This window comes from Sturnira hondurensis, unplaced genomic scaffold, assembly GCF_014824575.4.
Source record: "Sturnira hondurensis isolate 20B ecotype Veracruz unplaced genomic scaffold, ASM1482457v3 Scaffold0014854, whole genome shotgun sequence".
Taxonomy (NCBI): domain Eukaryota; kingdom Metazoa; phylum Chordata; class Mammalia; order Chiroptera; family Phyllostomidae; genus Sturnira; species Sturnira hondurensis.
In genome coordinates, this window is record NW_028087485.1 from 2175825 (window position 1) to 2196460 (window position 20636).

Consider the following 20636-nt stretch of genomic DNA (forward strand, 5'->3'; position numbering starts at 1 on the left):
CTTTGTAAACGTGGACCCTGGGCAGATGAAATGCACCCTCTGCCCAGCGGTTTCCTGAAGAGACTGCTGACAAGGCACCCACCTTCCTCCGGCGTGGGCCGCCCACGTACTCGCCCGGCCTGCCATTCCCTGCCCTAGCCCTTCAGTCGTTGGGAGTCTTGCATATGAAAGAATAGGCCTTTTGATGACTCCCACGCGTTTCTTTCAACTCACCCAGTTTCTGTCAAAAGAACAAAACATGTTCGCCCAATACCCACCTCTTCCATTCCGTGTCCCGTGTCCCCGAGCTGTTCCTCTCTCCCGTTCTCTTTCCCTTTAGTACAAATACAAAGAGGCATTTGAGAGAATGAAAGGGCAGATGCTCGGCTCCCGGAGCTTGGAAGATGATATCAGCCTTGCGCATTCAGTGCATGCCAGCTCGCTGCAGAGCGAAGTAAGTGGGGGAACATGCGACAGGGCTGCCCCCGCCCCCCACCACGCACAGCCAGCGGATGTCGGTTGTCCTGGCTGTGGTTGCTGGCTCTGCCCCAACTGTCTCTGTGGCACGGCCAGGTCCGTGGGCCCCTCCAGGGTTCCGCTTCTCCTTCCATCAAGTGAGAGAGGTCGGGCTAGCTGACCTCTTACTCCCTTCGAGGCTGGGTGTTCTATGATTTTGGCCGGTGGCCGCAGAAAGGGACCTGGAGTCTGCATTTGGACCGCAGAGGTGTTTCGGTTGGTTTACAGAGTGAATTAATTGCAAGCCTTCAAACACAGAGAATTTTAGAGTTTTAGACTTCTGGCCAGAAGTTGGACCTGGAGTTTTCGAAGCTACAGCTGACCTCGATCACAGGGAGCAGCATTCAAAGGGACCTGTGCCCTCCTGGCCGTGCAGCCGCCCCCCTCCTCCCCCAGTTTCTCCTTCACTCAGCTTTGCTGCCTCTCTGGCTCCTAGAGGCCTCTCAGATTGCGACCCTTGATTTCACCCCACTGGGTGCTCACACACGTGTGTGTGTGCCCTGTCCCCTTGCATATACGTGTGTGAGTTGGCTCATGGCAGTGATGAAATCTAATATGTGACATGTTACAGAGGACCAAAGACTGCTACATGCAGTGTCTCATTTAACCATCATACCGTCTCTGGGGACTTCATCTGTTTACTCGTCCTGGGTTTACTGACAAGGAGACCAAGGCTCTGTGTGGCTCAGCCCCTGCCTCAGATCAGCTAGAAAGGGGCCGAGCCAGCTCCGTATCTCATGCTCTTTCCGCCCCTTCACATGTTCTCTGCCTCGGTATCCCCATTTCTAACATCGTTTCCCCTTTCCATGCGGGGATGCTGGCCTAAGGGCATGGGTGGATGGGAATTGCCCTGGACTTTACGGTAGGGGCGAGGGGGGATTAGTGGAGGTGGGACTCTCAGGTTAGGCAGGAGTGGCTAGATCTGCGGGCAGTCCTTGGGAAGGATAGAGGAGGAAGAGGTGGTGGTTCCGTATCTGACTCCCAAGAAGCCCGGAGTGAGCTTCACAGACCCGAAGACAGCCTCTCCTAGGACCGTAATGGAGCTTGTGGTCTGCAAACGCCCATCCCCCTCCCCCTCTGGATACATGTGGGGCTCTGGGAACACCCACCGGTCAGAACCGGCTTTCCGAGCGTCCACTCACTGCGCCTGGCTCCCAGGTTTCCTAGGAAAGCTTTAAAGAAGGTCCTCATTCGCTAGCTTGAGAGGAAACTCCCTGGTGTCTAGAACTTGAACTTGACACGGTGAAGGGAAGGAACTCTGGTGGGAGGACTCAGGTTAGCCACGCGTCCTCTTGCTCTGGAAAGTGGGAAGAGCCGCCCTTGAGCAAGGACACCAGTGACCTTGTATCTGCCCCTCAAACATCTGCATCTTCCCCAGCTGGGGGAACTGTGGGTCTCTATCATCCAAAGGACTGACCTCCGGGAGCTGGGGGCAGTGAGCATTAGGAGCGGGGAAGAGTCCTGTCCCCAAAGAAAGGATCCTGGCCCTGCGGAGAGCACCCCCCAGGGTGACCTGGGACACTGACGTGGCAGTTGCTGTCCCTGAGACTCCTGGGACGAATGGAAGCTTTGAAATAGCTGCCGTTGATCTGTCTGTGCCTCCAGGTGAATTACAAGAAAGGCTTTGAGCACTCAAAGGCGCAGTTCCATCTGCCGCTGGACATGGTGACCCTGGTGCATGCCAGGAAGGCTCAGAGCCTGGCCAGCGACCAGGACTACAGACACCCGCTCCCCCAGCACACTTCCTTGGCGGAGGACCTGAGGCTCAGCTGTGCCAAGAAAGCTCATAAGTTGCAGAGCGAGGTAAGGAGAGCTGGCGTCTGTCCCAGGGCCCTTTCCTCTCTGATGTGACCACGAGGCAGTAAGTGACCCGCCAGCTCCCTTTGACTCAGTGGCTGCCTGGGGAGGGGGGCGCGTTTCAGAGGAGAGTAATCCCAAACCCAGGGTTTCTTATGAAACCCCACCCCAATGTTCCTGCTTAGAGCTTTGCAAGCATCACCGCACGTCTAGTGCCGGCAATCATGTAGTGAGCACCTCTGCTGAGTTCTACGCGTTGTGCTTTCACCTACTATCTCATTTAAACCCCAAGCTGACCCTCCTCCCAGGGTCTTTGTCTCCACTTTACAGAGGCAGGGAGAGTGAGGCTCCAGGAAGCTAACTGGCTTGCCCAGGATCCCACAACTCTACATGGGAGGGGGGTCCCGAGTCTGGATGTGCCTTCCTGGCACACACCTCAGTTGGCTGAAGCAGGCGGGCCCAGGAGGTGGGCGGTGGGGTTGGGGGAGGCATCGAGGATTTCCTCACTCCCAAAGAAATGCAGAGTGTCTCATCCCCACAGGCAGTGGCAGCCTCACTTCCCAGCGTGCTGGGTGTTCATGCTGTGAGATTTGCAAGTAACGGGCCTGTGTCAGAAAAGAAACCACGGCACCCACCCTGCATCCTGGTTTGGCAGCGCCTGCGCGCCGAGCGGCACTCCGACCTGGGTGCTTGTCATCAGCTCAGACCTTATGCCCCTGTACAGTGTTTGCTGAGTGACACAAACTGTCAGGAACAGCTACAGGAACGGGGAGCTGCCAGACTCAGCTCGGGGGCCCCTGTCACTTGAGCAGAGCCCTCGATTGCCCCACGTCTCCTTGCGATGGTGATTTGAAGGCGGCATGCATGGCCGAGGGTGCCACAGTGGCTGAAGGGGAGTGAATTTGGGCCCCTTTAAACCGTCAACCCAAATCAGTCAGGTGCCCATACGTGCCCGCACCCACGCAGACCGAGACAGGCCTTTGCCATGTGGTTCTGGGTTCATTTATTCTTTCTTAACCCACGATTCATTAATGCCACCCTCTGCTTCTGGGTTTTTAGAAGACCTATTAAACCGTTTCCACAGTTGCCCCGAGACAACCAACTTTCTAACCACTGTCCACTCAAGCGTTTATTTTTGCATAGGCCAGATTCAAATAAAAGTCTATCCAGCGCCTCTCTAACAGCCGGAGGCAAGTGACCGCAGAATTTTCTTCGGACGTACGTTTTTGGCCTTAATGAGCCTTTACTGGGTGTGTTTGCTGAGTACAGACATCCAGGGGGACTGGCTTGGCCTTGAGTTCCAGTTGTGACACTGTCCTGTTGTGGGTCTTCTGGCTTCTCTTTGCTTCTCGTTGTGTGAGTTCAGCTTTTCCGACTCCCCGTGTTGTTCCTCGTAGAACACGTACCGGTCGGACCTGAACTTCATGCGAGGTGTCGCCTGTGTCATTCCGGGCACGTTAGAGATCGAAGGGAGAAAAAGAGCATCTGAACTCATCAGTGAGGTAACGAGACTGGAGGGGGTGAGGGGTGTCAAGTGTGTTTCTCCAGCAAAGGTGGTTGCGTAGCTATTGATTGTTTTTTTTCCTGTACAAGTGAGTTACTTGTAACAGTTTTAACACTGGTGCCTGGCTGGCACCCTTGTGCCTGGCCTCTTTTCTCACTGGATACCCTATTCAGATCCAATGGCATTTAAGACATCTTTGCAGATATCAAGTCAGTTCCTCTATTTTTTTAAAAATTATTTTATTTATTTATTTTTTAGAGAGAGGGGAAGGGAAGGAGAAAGAGTGGGAGAGAAACATCAGTGTGTGGTTGCCTCTCATGCGTACCGCACTGGGAACTGGCCCGCAACCCAGGCATGTGCCCTGACTGGGAATTGAACCGCGATTGGCTGGTTTGCAGGATGCAGGCCCGCGCTCAATCCACTGAGCTACACCAGCCAGGGCCAGTTTCTCTATTAACATATAAGAATTATTCACTGACCCAGAACATATACTTTCCTTGTTGTCCTTTGGGGGACTGGCCCTGTGGTACAGTGTAAAGAGGGGAGGCTTTGGAGACCAACTGATGGAGGGTGAAATTCCAAGCTAGCACTCATTTGCTGTGCAACTTCAAGCCAGTCACCTGCCCTCTCTGAGCCTAAGCTTTTTCATCGGTCAAATGGGGATAGTCATGCCTCTTTTGCTTAGTTTTTATGAGGGTTAGTACTAATTTAAGTACTGTGCTTCTCTGACTGCTGTGTATGTAATAGTGGCTCTAAGCTTGGTAATAATTTCTTGGTAAAAATACAAGAGTCTAGAATTTTAAGTTCCTGGAGTCCTGAGGAGCCTTGCTCACCCTCGAGAGGGCTCTAGGACTTCCATTCCTGGTAGATCGAGGACCGGAGGGCATCATGGAAGGCCCTGGAGGTCAGGGTGGTCAGTGGCCAGGCCCGGTGCACACTGATTACAATGAGCTCTGGGCAAGTGGAATCCACCAAAGTTTAGATTTAACGTTGTGCTTTGCCTTTCCAATAAAATCTCTAAACCAAGTGGTTGGTTTCTAAACCTTGTGGTGCATTCAAATCCTCTGGGGAACTTTAAAAAAATCCAGAGCCTTGGGCCCACTGGCAGTTTTCTGCATCCTGATCTCCAGGGCTGGGTGCAGGCAAATGTACACGCAGTTTAAGCTGCACAGGTGTTTCTCGTATGCTCCCAAAGCTGAGGAGCCCTGGATCTGTAGCAAGCAAGGAAAACTGCTATTGCAAACTTGAAGTTCAGTAGCCGCATTCACATTCATAGCTAAGGACTAGCTCTCCCTTTGTTAAGCCTCTGAGTCAGTCTTCCCATGCCCCTCTCTGCTTCTTCATCCCATTGAGTTCTGAGGCCACAGGAGCAGGTGAGGGACTAGATTCTAGGTGACAGGCTAACTGCTTTTGCAAAAAGGGGGCTTTATAATAGTGTTTCAAGAGCTGGTTCTTCTGCCAGATTTATATCTTACCTAGTCTTCTTCTTCCTTCTTGCATGTGGATGCAGAGTAAATACCGTCAGCACCCGCAGTCCTTCAAGTACACGTCTGTGACAGACACTCCCAGCCTCCTTCACGCAAAACTCAGCAACCAGATCACGAATGAGGTAAACTCTCCTCCTGATGGCTTTGGAATGAATGGGCTTTAAAAAAACCCCTGCTGATTGTGGAAAGAACGTGAGTGGGTGTGGGTCTGGGGTGGTGGCGGAGAGCATGCGTGTTTGCATGGAGGTGTAGGAGACAGGGATGTCTTTGTGTAGAGCCTGAGTGTTGCCCAGAAGGAAAGAAGGCTCAGGTGGCCATCTGGCTAAGTCTGGCGTCTTGCCCTCAAATGCAACCACAGAGCAGCGAGCAGCCTCTGCATCCCCTGGGGACTTGTTAGAAATGCTGAACCCCAGGCCCCGCCCCGGACCCACGGAATGCACAGTAGCATCGGAGAAGGACTGGTCTGTCGTTCATTCGTTCTGTGGCAGCCAATAGCAGCTAACCACTTTGATATTGTCATCCTGATGATTATTACCACAGGGAGGGTTTGTGGTTTGCCAAGGACGGTTCTAGAGGATATTGTTGGTCGGGCTTCTCCAACTTCCATCTCATCTTCTGAGTCATCGGTTGGTCAATTTACTATCCCTATCAGAGGGCGATGCAGAGGGAGGAATGTCATTCCCTAAAATCATCTTCCCAGTTCTATGTCTTCTTAGTGGCCCTCTGACACATTTGAAATAGACAGCGAGCTTGATGGAGGATTAAATGTTGCGTCGTCTTTAGTGTTTAAGATTCTCCGTCTGACTCTGACTGTAGAAGTCAGGTGAGATTTGGCTGTTGAGACTCTTTTAGTTCCCACACTCTGTTTCTTACCCAAGTCACAGAGTAAGAATCAGCAGCGTGGGGTAAGAACACCCTAAGGGCTTGTACAAGGATGTTGTCCAATTTAAATCCCAGCGAACCTGCCTTGCTTGGTTTGTGAGCTGGGCATCAGGGGGTAACAAAGCCCCTTACCAAGGGCTCTGGGCTCAGAGAACTCAGCAGCCATGTCCCATTTCTAACCCCGAGAACAAATGTTTTTGTACTGGCTGAGGCCACTGGGGGTGGTACCATGTGATTTCACCCCTGGGGTGGGGGTGGGGGATCCAGGGCTTTAGTGAGGAGTGCAGACTAGGGTTTGGGAACCCCCCTTACAGAGCCTAACTTTCCCAGGTCTTGTGTTGTCTGTCCACTGAGTCCTCAAGGAAAGTGTCTACAGGGGGGAGAACCTCGTTAGCGTTCCTAAATGTATTTTTCCTTCCTCAGACTGTTACTGAGCAAAATATAGGGGAGAAAAATATCTTTTTCTTTGCCCATCTTAGGTTCTGGGCTAGAGCCTGGTAACAAAAAAACAGATTAACAAGAGAAAACCCCAAATGTTTATTTAATCTAAGCTTCACGTGGTAGGGGAACCTTCATAAGGAAATGCAGACCTGAAGAGATGGTTAAACCTGAGTGCTTTCCTGCTGGTCCGATGACTAGGACGGGATGTAAGCTGAGTGTAGGAGAGCGGGGGGAACTTAGTCAGGTCTCTTTGCTGAGGCCCCCTTTCTGGTCCCTTTGTCATCAGAGATAAGGATGCTCCCCCTTCCTCGGGTACAGGCGGGCCCCCCTCACCGGAGGGTCTATGATGGCGCCCGGGGGACAGTCAGAGGAGCCCGTCTGTGTCTCTCACACTCCTCCAGCTCGAGCTGTTCAATATGCAAGGTGCCGTGTTTGGGGGTGATGCGCCCTGAACCTTATCAAAAGCAACTTGCAGCTTCTCACGCATTCCGTTCATATCGCTCAGTGTGGCTCACGGAAGACTGCCTTCATTGAAAGAAACACCTTCCCCCGCCCAAAGGTGTGCTCCCCAGGACCCAGCAAACAGCCTATTGCAGCTGTGTTTCCCGACTGCCGACGAGGGAGGGGCCTCCGGCCCTGCAGAAATGCCCAGCACTCATCTGGCTTTTCTCCTTTCTTTCTTTTTCTTTTGTTTTGTTTTGCTCAGCGCCTCTATAAAGCAGCTGGGGAGGACGCGAGACACCAGTACACAATGACTCTGGGTCTGCCCGAGTTCATCCGAGCAAAAACCAACGCTGCCAATCTGAGTGACGTAAGTCTTTCTAGTTGCTGAAGTTAAGGCCCACTCCAAAGCCACGTATGTCTGCGATGGGATCTAATAGTGACGCGTCCGATGTTCACAGAGACTTTAAAAACCAAATGTGTCTTTTCAGTGCTCACGTGAACTATACCTCTTCACCAATGTGCCGCGTCCATAACAGAGCCCTCTACCATGGGTGTGCTAATGAGATTTTCTTTGCCAAATAGAAAGCTTTTGCTTGTCAGAGATCGATTCTGGATTGCTATACCACAAAATGAAAGGGGTAGCCTTTGTTCGTAGATTCGTGTGATTTTTTTAAAAAGAAAATCTACATGTGTTTCTATTGTAGGCAAAATACAAGGAGTCTTGGCATAATCTCCGAGCTCAAGGCTGCAAGTTGACAATAGACGCACTCCCGTTCCAGGCTGCTCGGGTCTCTGGAGATATAGCCAGTGATGTGAGCTGAATGATACGACCTTCCATCTTGCCCAATTTCTGTTAACTTCATGTAAAACAATGTCTATGGCTGATTTCCCTGAATTAAAGCAAATCTATCACCGTGTGAGACAGGATGTCACCTGCAGAATATACTAGTTCTAAATGAGATTCTTTGACGGAGGGAGGGGAAGAAAGCTTTTGTTCAGCAGAAGCTGAATTCCGGGCAAAGGTGATGATTTGTTTCTAATTGCAATGTCTGGGCAACCGTTCCCACCCCCCCAGACCCCCCCCCACACCCCCACCAACGTGTGAAGTGCCTGTTTTCCAGCTCCACCAGAGTTAGAAAGAGAACGCACAATAGAAATTGTAATGCAGCCCTAACACATCTGCTTTGGCCTCTCTGTAGTTTCACACATTGGCGTTAGGGTTTGCCAGCTGAGTTCAGCCCCTCTGCCAATAGCGTCCATAGCTTTGGGACATGAAGGTGACTTTCTCCTTCCTGCAAACAAATCACAGAAAATGTGGACTTCAAATAACTAGATCCTGTCTTTTGGATTTAATGTTTTGCCAAGGGGGAATTGATACAGCACACGTTTCTTTTCACCCTTTTTGATGAATTCCTCTTGGCCACAGGACACGAGTGGGGAATGGGCCCGTGCTCTGGTCCTGAGGATCTGGTTGTAATTAGGAAGGAAGGACTGAGGGATGTTTTGATTGTCCATCCCTCAGGGAGGAAGCGTGCTCTCAGGCCAACCTCACCGTGGTTTCTCTTACAATCATCACCTCCTAGCGTAAGAACGGGTGATTTTTCTGCATTCTGCAGTGAAAACACGCAGATGGAATTTCAGCAGGCCCAATGGTGGCCCCTGACCGGCTGGTCTTCCCTTGCAGTTTCTCTACAGACATGACTTTGTGAAGGAGCGAGGGAAGCTGATTGGGCCCCGCAGCGTCAGCGACGACCCCCGGCTCCAGCACTGCCGGCGGATGGGCCAGCTGCAGAGCGAGCATCAGTACAGGCGGGAGGCGGCGGGCAGCCAAGCACAGTATCACCTGCCCATGGACATGGTGCCCCTGGTCCACGCCAGGAAGGCCCAGGCTCTGGCCAGCGACCATGACTACAGGACACGGTGCCACGAGTTCACGGCACTACCTGAGGACCTGAAGATGGCCTGGGCTAAGAAAGCTCATGCCCTGCAGAGTGAGGTAAGGGGGCCTTGTGGGTCACACACCAGCCCCACCCAGCCTGGGTATGCTTTATAATCGCTGCGTCTTCCATAGTCTTTCAGACTCACCCTACCCCCAGCAACAACTTGCTCAGTCTATGTGATCTAGGTTGGAATTATTCAATCTATCATTCAACAAGTATTTATTGAGCACCTGCTGTGTACTGTGCACTATTCTGGGTGCTGGGAATACAACAGTCACCAATGAGCCAAAAAAAAGAGGCCCCTAAATCTTGTGCTCTTAGAGCTTCCACTATGTGGGAATAAAAGTGATAAGTAAACTACAGAGCGTGCCAGATAGTGACTCCTGCTGTAGAGACTGATAGAGCAGGGAAGTGGGGTAGGAGGGTGTGAGTGAGTGTGTGTGTGTGTGTGTGTGTGCGTGCGCGTGTGTGTGCCTTGCATACCTGCGATTGAATATGGAGGGGTCATGGAAAAGGTGACCTTTGAGCCAAGAGCAACGGAGGTGCAGGAAGGGATGGAGCACTCAGCAGACAGAAGAGCAAATTCAAGGTCAAGGTCCAGAGCAGCAGCAGCCTCAGCACGTTTGAGGACAGAGTAAAGCCCATGGGTGAGTGAAGGGGGCATCACGGGGGACGGGTCTGAGAGAGAAGAGGCGCTCGGTCATTTATGGTAGGAGCAATGGCGACGGTAGGAAAGTCACTGTCCCTGCCACTGCCACTGACTGACTGCTTGCCATTCTATGACCTTGGCCACCGTGCTGGGAGGTAGGGACCGTTGTTAATCCTGTTTTAAGGATGAGGTCACAGGGGAGGTGTCGAGGCAGGACTGGCTCCAGAAACCACACTTTTTACCATTCTGTCACTGGGGGGAGTCACGCCTCCTACAGCTCAGATGCAGACACTGAAGCCCAGAAAGGGCAGATTCCCCTGAACGAGGACACGCAGCAGGCTGGTGGAGGCACCGGGCCTGCCCGGGGCCGCCATGCGAGGTTCTGGAGTCAGCTCCCACGGAGTCAGTCCTGCGCCCCCCGCAGGCCTCAGGCCCCCAGCTGGGATACGGTAGTGATGGTGCCATGGTTGTGGTGGGCACTTAGGGCCTTGCACACGTCGGCCCTCCAGGCCCTGCGGCATGCCCAGGAGGCGAGCGCTGTCATTTTAGAGGGTAACCCATGGGACTGTTGTCACGTTAACCCCTATCATCCATACTGGGCTGGGTAAGTCTTTGTTGCGGGGGCCTATCCTGGCCTCTGCCCACTAGGTACCAATAGTCTCCCTCTCCCCCAGTGGGACAATCAAAAACGTCTTAAAATAGTGTCCAATGTACTTACTGTACCTGGAGAACAAAGTTGTACCTGATCGCCAATCCAGTTCTCAGGGGACAGCTGGTCCATATGAAACACACAGCAGGGCACCTGGTCCATAGAAACACACCGATAAGTATTAGCTGTTTCGGTTGCATTCTCTATGCCAAGCCCCCCGAGTTCTGGTTGCCCTCAGGCAGGAACTGTTCTTAGTCTAGCTATGGCACAGGCTGAGTGTTCTAAACCCAGAATCGATGGTTAATTAGGATGCAGTGATTGAGTGAAGATGATCTAGTTATGATTACAACTTCCTGGAATAACTACAGTCACCATCGAGTTCAGTGTGGAGTAGGGGAGTTTATTGGGCCCCCACGGGGCCTGTAGCTCCTGAAACACAGCCCAAGTCCCGCTCAGAAGGGCCTTCCACGTGCTAGAAGGCCCCCCTGTGGTCCCCAAGAATAGCTCCTGTCACACTGGGGTGCTCTGGTCAGTGGCTCGTTCTGGGGGGAGGGAGGAAAGGACAGACTCCTGAGGACGATGTGAAGGCCACCTGGGAGAGGTGCAGGGGGCCGAGCCGGATCTGAAGGTGTGTACTGGGAGCCCAGCTTTGTCACAGACTGGCTGTGTGTCCTTCAGCAGTCCCTTCACTTCCTAGGCCCCCAGGTCTCTATCAGGAATGCAGAGACTTTCAACTTGAGCCGTAGCCTCTGATTTCAGGCTCCAGCAGTAAAGTTGTTTAAAATGGCAGCATCAGCATAACGTGAGGTTTTAATTTTACTAAAGAAGAAACCTCAAGCTACCATTTATATCACTGTTATTTATGGAAAAAAGGGGTATTTTAACACTAAAAAGGTAGGGAAAAAACAGTCTAAAATGAAGAGCTCGTCCCGAGAAATGCTCATTGATAATCTTAGACTGACATTTTACAAACCAGGGTATGCATTAAAATCTGAGCATTTATGGCCTCATTTTTAAATCACCTGCTATGCTTTGTGCATTGTGTTTTAAAGTTCAAGTGTGTTAATTTGGGGTCCGGATTCTAAGATGCTGTGGGCAGAGGACTCCACAATGTAGGGAACACTTACTCTGGGCCAGGCATTTGTTCAGATACTTTGTACCGACTCTCATTTAATATCTGGGTAGGTACTGGCATTATTTCCATTTTTAATGATGCAGCAACTAAGGCACCTGTAATCTTCAGTAACTTGTCCAAGGTCAAAAGCTGGCAGGGAAATGACTTGCTCAAGACCATTCTTTGAATAAGAGGCCAAGTGGGGCCCTTGTTGCCTAACTCCGTGTTCAGTGCTCTCTGGCTCCCCCAGGTGGCTGGATTAGGAAACCCAGATGCTCTAGGTCCTGAGGGTTCTCTTAAGGGCTTGGGGTGTGGCATGCCCAGAGGACAGTAGCTGGTGGCTCCTCTGATACTCTGAACAACCTCCTGAACGCCAAAATTGCCCTGTAAATGGAAATAAGAACACCTCCTTTGCAGGATGGTGTGTGGACAGAGCAAGATGAGTCTAAAGCAATGCACACCTTATGCAAGGTAGTGATTATAATGATTCTTACTAATATGACGAATGTACCCTTCCCCTGGCCACCTCCTGGGTGCAGTGGTTAATGTGCCCTTGTTAGAAATCAGGGACCAAAATACACAGCTTGTGCATTTGCAACACAGTGCTCCAAAATGGGGGTGCTGGGATCTCCTAGGTATGAATCTGCAGGTGGCTTCCAGGCTTTACTATGTGCAAGGGAAAATCTCAAGGCTGCCCCTTGGGGATGCCAGATTCAGCGGGGCAGCTTGAGTAGGTCTCCTATGATCTTAGAATCCCTTCTCCGAAACCATCTCTGGGTAGCTGCTCCTTCTCGACTCCCCTCCTCCCTCCCCCTCTTTTATCGTGAAGTCTAGGGCAGGCGTGTTGTTTTCAGGGTCTGTGCGAATAGTCAAAGCTGGGCTGGAAGCTGAAATATTAATAGACCATCCATTTATGGGAGAGTCTGGGGCGCAGTCAGATCTTTGGGGAACCCGCATCTTGCTTTCTGACTTCCCTGCGATTGTACTGTTCAGCTCAACAAAAGGCGAGTTGAAAGAGCGCTCCCTACTTCATCTCGCTTATGAAAGGAGCAAGGCCCGGCTGTGAAGAGGCCCTGTAGGATTATTCTCCCTAACTTAGAAATTTATCCAATTTTCTCTGTTCTTTATCAGAGTGGAAGGCAAAAGCTTTGCCGGTGTAGACTGAAAGATCGCCGTCTGAAAAGCAATCTCACTGACATGGGGTTTTGAAACCTGCTCCCGAACCCGAGTGATGTCTGTGGCACCAGTTGGAGAGCAGAGTCGAATTTGCACGGGGGCCTTAACCAGCAGATAGTAGATCAGAAACAGACCGTCTTTGAGGCCAGCTGAGAGGAGCGCGGTGAATCCTGAAATGAAAGAGAACTAAAAAGGCGGAAAGGCTGGTTTCTGGAGTGATGTTTTGCGTTACAGCGGAGCTTGTATCTAAATGAGAGAAATGCTATCAACTTCGTTTAGATCCAAAATTTAGATTTCTTTAGAGAGTCTTTTCCCATCTTTCAAATTGCCTAATTTTCATAAAGAGAAGAAGGAAAGCTGGTGTGTGACTGTCTCATCATAGGGCAATGGCCGGGCAGATCCAGGAATAGTAGGGAAATTTTAGGTTTTAGGAGACCCCTACACAGACCCATTGTCTTAAAGCACCCCTTTTTGTCTCGCAGGAATGGTGCTGTCGTTTTAATCATCTGAGCCCTTAAACTGAAAAAGCCAGAAAAGGAAAAAGCTTAGCTTGTTTTTGCAGTATAAGTGGATCATGAATACCAGTGGGAGGAGGGGTAAACTGAGGCACAGAAAGGTTGAAGTGGCGTCCACATTATTAGCCGGCTGCCTCTACGTTGTTTCCAGTTTTTAGTGTCCTGCGGTCATTGCTGCCTCCACTCCCCGCAAAACTACCACAAGGAAGAAATAATCTAGCGTATAGAGTGGCTTTTGCCCCTGATTGCTCTGAGAGTGGCTGCTATGACCTTCAGCCATCGCAGAGAGAAACTGAGTCACATGTCGGTAAAGTAGTTTGGTCCAAGTCACAGCAGGTTTGATCTGGAGCTCAAAGCACTTTTATCAACTGCAGCATAAAGGGTTTCAGTCCAGGCAGTTGGTCAATCATGTGGCTGCAAAGTGGACCAGAATCACAGGGCTGGTGCTCGGGCTGGAGCTTGGGCTGGAGCGCGTCTCGGCTCTTTCTTTGAGGGGTCATTTGCGTAGGTCATTACCTTCTGCTTCCAGCCCTGCCCATTCGCTGGTGGGCTTGGCTGCATCTTATGTGGAATCCGCTATTTAATTCCTGGCAAGTGTGCAAATTCAAACAAATTAACTTAAGGACACGCAGAATGCGCTCTGAATGAAGATGTCCAAAGGCCACGATGGAGCATTTTGACACGGGCCCCAACAGGCTTAGCCACTTTCCTGATGAAAGCCGATGGCTTTCTCTCCACAGGTGCGCTACAAGTCAGACCTGATGGGCATGAAGGGCGCCGGATGGCTGGCACTGAGCTCCCCACAGATAGAGAGTGCAAAGAAGGCTGGAGAGCTCATCAGCGAGGTACCGTCACCCTGACTGTCCCCTGACTGCAGCCCCGCCTTAATTCCCTTCTGAAGAGGGAACCCACTTATGGGATGGAGGTCCCAAGAGGGCCCCCAGGCCACTGGACCCCCAGTGTTCTTCCGGGGCCATTTGCAACCAAATCCCAAAATGGCACAGGCTTTCTCTCCAAATGGATTCCTTCCTGGGGAGTTATAGGCACGTTCCACAGTGGGCAGTGAGAGATGGGAGACGCATGAGACCGTTCCCCGTAGATACGAGGTGAACAGCTGTGACCTGGACCAGCCCGCTGTGTTCGTGGGGCGGGGCACAGAGTTTACCACTCACCTGCCCCGTTTTCGCAGTGTCTGGCGTCCAGGGGCTGTTCTATTACAGATGGCGTTAAGTTGCACAGGGCTCCTTCCATTAACTGAGCTCCGCCATTCGGATGGCAGGGATTCTCCCCTAGGGTCCCCACCTGACCCTGCCTTCTCCAGCTTCTTGAGGACAGGACTCGCTTGGATAGGGTCCCCGCAGAACCGCATGGATGCTGAATGCTGCCCTTTACCGAATTCCTTGTGATGGGCTCTGGTATCTTAAAGCCTCTGTTTTGGAGGGAGTGTAAATAGCTATAAAATGTCCCTCATCACAGAGGCCACCTGGGTCTCTTCTGTGTTCTCGTCTCGTGCACACCCAGGAGAGGGACTTGTTTTCCAGTGATGTCATTGGCATATTTGGGACTGATTAGGTGGGGTGAAGCTGCATCCAGAAGAATGCACGATGTTCAATCATTACGTGGAGGTCTTTGCCTTCCTCTTACAGACCAAATACCGCAAAAAACCAGACAGCATCAAGTTCACGCCGGTGGTGGACTCCCCGGACTTGGTTCATGCCAAGAACAGCTACATGCACTGCAGCGAGGTGGGTGTGCTCTCCTCACGCATCCCTGGCGCACAGTAGGGGGCAGTGAACCTCAGGGGTCAGTGCTGAGCCGCACGGGCTCCTGAGAGGACAGATGTGAGTGGCGACCTTCTGTCTACTACCTGGACGACCTTGGACCAGTAACTTAATCTCCTCTATCCTCAGTTGCTTTATTAGAAAGGAGGGTAAGGAAGGCAACCAGTTCATGAGAGGAAGTGAATTAAATAAGTAAAAGTACATGAAGCTTTTAACAGGTATCTGGAACATAGTAGGTCTTCAGTAAATATCCCTTATGGTTTGATGCATAGTCATAACAATAATTATACTAAATAGTATTGATGACCCCTTATCGGGGACTAGATCAGACAGGTCTTAATTGTTGATCGATGGTAATGGATTTATAAGTGTAACATAACCCAGTTAGCCAAGAAAAGAACAGCTATATTAAAAGCTCCTCTCTGCTTTACTCTCTGTATGAGTGAGCCCCACTTCCTCTCTCCTATATTTATTTCAAAGAATAGGAAGCTCCATATTATTTCCCTGAAACTGTCCAAGGTCCCGCGTCGGCACACACGCGCCATCCTCGTGCACCGCCCAGAAGCTCTGCCAGTCCCGCTGTCACAGCCCAGACTAAATTTGGGAAAGGGTCAGAATATTGCAGATTAAATATCCCTCTCTACAGATAGGTGAGACTCCCCTGCTTCTTAAAATTGTTTGCAGTTCTTGCACCCCCGCTCTAAAAATAGCAGCTGAGATAAAGATTGAGTCTTAAAATTGTGTCTTTCTGGGACCCAGATAACTATGAAAACTCTGATTTTCTGAACACGTGTGGAAGTATTTTTGTGATCAAGAGACCAGTAGCTACTGTGTCTGCTTACGAATGTTGAACATCACAGGCACCGGGGCACCGCATTGTTAGTAAAATGCTGGCACACTGCGCAGCTGCAAAACCCCTCCCGAGGGCCCCAGCCCGGTACAGCTGGGGAGGCACACAGGTGTGGCCTGCCAGGACGTGGGCTGGCGGCCTGTTTGGGGCAGGTCTTAATGCATATTTCAAGCAGGGTCTCTCAAAGCAGCCACCTCAGCTGGCCCTGACCACACGGGGCCCCCATCACTGGCTGGTTTCTGAGGGACCCTCTCCAGGTGTAGGCTGTACGCCCACCGCGGCGTGCGAATGGGAGGGGCAGGAGGGGAGACCCTCCCGCTCCTCACCTGTGCGTTTGGCATGAGTAGTTCTACACGGACTTGTCTTCCCTGCAGCGCCTGTACAGGTCGGCAGACGCGGAATCCCTGCACAGATACACCCTGGTCCCCGACCACCCCGACTTCACCAGAGCCCGCCTCAACGCCCTGCACCTGAGCGACGTGAGTGAGCTGGCCATTCACGGGGCGGGGGGTGGACTGTGCCTCTATTGGTCCCATTGTTTGTGCCCAGAGTAGGTTTTATTTGTTAAAAACAAAAATCCTGGGAAGGGGGACTTGGGACAGAAAGAACACTGGACTGAGTGGGACAAACTGCCTGTGGGACTTGGTGTCACTTTCCCTGATGGACCTGAGTTTCCTCAACTGTAAACTGGGGATGAGGCTGAGCTACTGACGCCTGTGGCTCTTCCCCGTCCTCGCGCTCTGGTTCTGGACATGGGGGCGAAGGCCTCCATTGTGTGCTGGGTTTCAGCCTGGTAACCTGGCCCAGGCAGGTGTAGACACCTGCTGCATTTGTTTCCTGGACACCCCTCCTGGGCCATTCAGAGGGTGGTGACGTTGGGGAAACAGTGTCTCACCCCACAGTTCGGAAAATGCTGCCATTGTGCCCGGTGGGTCCACATAGAATTCGCTCCTTTGTGTGGGGGGCTGTGGCCTCCAACATTCAGGTCCCCGAGGATGTGCGCCGTCTGTGTCTGTAACCAAGATGCTGTTTCCTGAGCCGGGCTTGCTGTTAGCAGGGGTTGGAGGCCCCTGGCTGTAATAGAATAGGCAGCCGCTCGGCCAGCACAGCTATGATCCTGGGATAACAGGTAGCGAGGCGGCAGAATCAAAAGATGCTGTCAGATCAGAATAACACAGGCTGAGAGTGTCGGCCTGGGGCTGCGCCGGGCCTCCCAGAGCCGGCCATTCTTCCCTCCCTGGCCTGGCCATTGTGTCCTGGGGCTCCGTGCAGATGAGCAGCTGCTACCGTTCACCCCAGAGGCGGCTGCTTTGCAGGGGTTGGCAAGAGGCGCCTTCTAGTTAGCGTGTATATTAGTTTGTTGCATTTGTAAAGCCCTGTGGGATCCCACGCAGTGAATGCAATGGTGCTTTGTAAATATGAGTTATTATGACCATTTGAGGCTTTTGAGGGACGTGCGAGGGATAATTTTAGAACAGCCGCTTTGGCAAGCTGACCTCCATCTGGGGAAGCGGGACCTCCCCCTCAGCAGAGCTCGAACCAAACATCCGTCTCATTAATGCTTCAAGGATGGGGGAGGCCAGGCCTCTGCGTGAGGAGCTTAGGGAGGCTCACATAGCCCAGGAAACTGGGATAACACTGCCGGTCCGTGTGGGGCCCAGCTTAAGGAGGACAGCTGCCCCGGCTGGAGGCAGAAGCATCTCTCCTCTCACAAGGGACGCCAGCCAGTCTGCAGAGTCCCGGAGCTGAAATTAGCCACCGGGGCATGCGGACATGGAGAACTCTCGCACCTCTTTTGAAAGCTCACTTCTTTGGGGGGCGTGTAGAATGTGCACAATTGGATCAAGTGCTCTGAGCGGAGGATGTGGAGGGAAAGTGACCTTCCTGGGCAAAGAAAGCCATTGAGATGTGTAAGGCAGCCGAAATAACTAAAAATCAAATGACTCTAATGTGTGAGGATGAGGACAAAACTGTGCCCACTGTGATAAAGAAGAGGAACGCCCAGGGTTCCAAATCAAAGCGCCTACGGAATCTAAAGACTCCCAGTGGCAAGGCAAAAACCTCCACAGAATAAAAAACTCAGGGAGAAGCGATGACCATCAGGCAAAGAGTATAGAGAACGAAGTGACCCGGGGAAAGGGAGCCAGTGCCTTGGGGAGAACCCTGGGCTGGGTTGCACTGTCGAGTTGACCCTCAGTCACAGAGACTCAGAAGTTGGGGTGCATTGGACACTGAAGTGGGGTCACATTGGGGACTGACACTGTAAAGTTTGCTGTCATAGCCTTGCCTGGGTCTGGTGTGGACCAGGCTCTTATAAGGGAGGCGCCTGGTCCCCTCCCTTAGGGAATGACTGTCTCCTCCCCAGAAAATGGTGTCTTGACAGTTCGATACTCTGAAATCTGTGGGACCCCCAAACAGGAAGCACAGTGCTAAAGAGGATGGTTGGTCTGTCAGTTTCTGAATGCCCCTTCCCTTTTATATGGCTCCCAGTCCCGTTTGCTAAGACTCAGTGGTGACCCCGGAAATCTAATCATCTGGGCCCTGTTGGAGATCCTCCAATTAGGTGATTACCTGGGTGATTATCTGTGACCCTTGAACACGGTAGGCAGTTGGCTCCTGGTTTGTGGCGTTAGATCTTGGAGTTGGAGGCTAAGATGCAGGGGAAGATGGACAGCAGGACGCGGAAATGATGAGATCCATCACGCTTGGCCCAAGCCCTTGGTGGTCCCCTTTAGTTCCAGGCCCAGTTGTAGGGTGGGTGAGGTTTTTATCTTTTTATCTGCCGCTGCTCCTTTGCTCAATCCCCCCCACCCGATCCCCTGTAGAACAGAGCCCCAACCTTGACCTCAATTTCCAAGTGACAAAAGTGAGGTTCTGAAGGGCGCCCCGACAGGCTGCGGCTCGCAGAATGAGCGAGCAGCGGGCGCACGCTGGGGCTGTCGCTGTATCAAACGCTGGTGATGTGCCTCTCCTGCCGTTTCCCTTCTCTGGGGCTGAACAAAGGACAGACCCTCCACTGGGATCCCCGGGTGACTCCTTTCACAGAGCCATTGCCTTATCTTGAAAAAAAATATTAGCTACATGGAGGCGAGGGGGATTTTGATGCCTCCGTCGGTGATGCGGGTCTACCTGAGGGCTAAGGGGCTGTGATTCCAGACTCCCAGTGGGTGTGTGAGAACAACTTGAAAAGGGGGAAATGAAAGAGGAAGATGTGAAATCCATGGGTGGGGAACTCGGTCAGGTTCTTGACAATCAATTTAATTCAGGTGAAGGCTCTTTCCTTCCTCAGTGCAGGCACCGAAGGTGCAGGTGGGATGCAGCATACTCTTAGTGATGGGGGGGACATGGCTTCAAAGGCAGCCAAGGGGCCCTAGGAAGTCAGTGGAGCTAATGAACACATGGATACCGGGTCCCAAGGAATAGCCCTTTCAACATGTGAGAAGAAGCTGAGCCCTTGAACTTCCAGTTCTGGCATCTAGAAGTTGCAGACCTGAAGCCCTGAAAGTGAATGTCAGCATAGCAGGGAGAGGGGCAGGGGCTTCTGATACCAACAGGATGTGGCCAATGGGCCAGACCTACAGACCCCATGACCCGCAAGAGCAGGGCCTGGCGGTCAGGTTGCACTTAGACCTGAAGCCCTTGGTGGCCAGCCCCATCAGTCCCAGAGCTGGAGAGGACCCCGGATAGGGGTGGGGCCATGGGCTCTGCCACTCTGGGCACCCACAGTGCAAGGGTTTGGGTTTAGAAACTGTGCCTGCTGAGGACCAACGACATGGCAGACACAGAGTTACTCCCCTCTTACTCGTTTCTTTGTTTTCCCTGTCTAGAAAGTCTACAGAAACTCTTGGGAACAGACCCGGGCTGGTGGCTACGACTTCCGGTTGGACGCCATCCCCTTCCAGACTGCGCGGGCGTCCAGGGAGATCGCCAGTGATGTAAGACCTCATGTCTCTTTGTCTCCCTCTGTTGCCTATGGGTTTTATCTTGGTTTCCCCAGTTCTGTTGAAAGGCAAACCATCAGGAACCAAAACCGAATGAGTATTTCAAAGGAAAGAAAAAGTAGGTCTTGTTTTCTAGAAGTCACTTAACATGTGATGGATTTGTCGGTCTGTGGGAAAGGGCCTTCTCTTAGCTGATGTGCAGTGTGATGGGGTTGAAAGAGACTAGGCTTTTCCCCTCGACTGACGTGAGTTCAGATCCTGGCTCAATCACTTAAGAATTGGCTCCGTGGTCTCAGGCAAGTTGCTTAGATTCTCTGAACTCAAATTTCTACATCTGGGAAATAGGGATGTAACACTGGTCTCTGAGGGGGGGATGCAGGAATGGAAACAGGATGGTTTAGAGCGACCTGCCCAGAGTAGGTGTTCAAACCACTGCAGCTGTTACCATGGCCGACGAAGGCCTCCTGACTCCTTGCTGGTCTGCAAGGAGACACGTACATAAATCAAGAGCAAGCATTTAGAGAGACTTTGAGCAACTAGACATGTGACATTTATACCTGTGGACTCATCTCGCTGAGCATGGGGGAGGCCAGTTAGGGTGTTTTCAAATGCAGGTGGTGCTGCTTACACAGCAGTTGCACACAGTAGGACCACACATTGGGCTTTGATGGATTAGATATTAAAAAGCCAACCAGAATGAGTGTGGTCCTTCACTGTAGATGGTTTGAGGACCACTGGCCTGGGTCCCTGAAAGCCAGAAAGAACCAGAGGAAGAGCAGCTGCTGAGAGAATGCGTGCATTTCTTTTCTTGCTGGACCATGGATTAATTTTGTCCTCATCCTCACCCATTACAGCAGCAGTAATACCAGGAGCCGCCTCTCAGGGCCAGACATGACACTAATCCCCCATGTCATGGGATCTGCTCAGTATCCCTTGGGGTGTAGGTTCATTCTCCCATTTCACCACATGGG

General features: G+C 51.8%; 1 protein-coding gene across 6 annotated transcripts in view; it reads left to right on the top strand.

Annotated features, from left to right (window-relative positions):
- The window catches only part of NRAP (nebulin related anchoring protein), a 66363-nt gene that overhangs the window by 43560 nt on the left and 2167 nt on the right, over nt 1-20636 (top strand). For all 6 annotated transcript variants that reach the window (XM_037063887.1, XM_037063889.1, XM_037063888.1 and 3 more), the window contains 11 exons: nt 320-433; nt 2101-2298; nt 3690-3794; nt 5307-5405; nt 7313-7417; nt 7755-7862; nt 8735-9046; nt 13834-13938; nt 14740-14838; nt 16099-16203; nt 19552-19659. In XM_037063887.1, the coding sequence (XP_036919782.1) occupies nt 320-433; nt 2101-2298; nt 3690-3794; nt 5307-5405; nt 7313-7417; nt 7755-7862; nt 8735-9046; nt 13834-13938; nt 14740-14838; nt 16099-16203; nt 19552-19659 (1458 nt within the window). The remainder of the gene's footprint in view (nt 1-319; nt 434-2100; nt 2299-3689; nt 3795-5306; nt 5406-7312; nt 7418-7754; nt 7863-8734; nt 9047-13833; nt 13939-14739; nt 14839-16098; nt 16204-19551; nt 19660-20636) is intronic.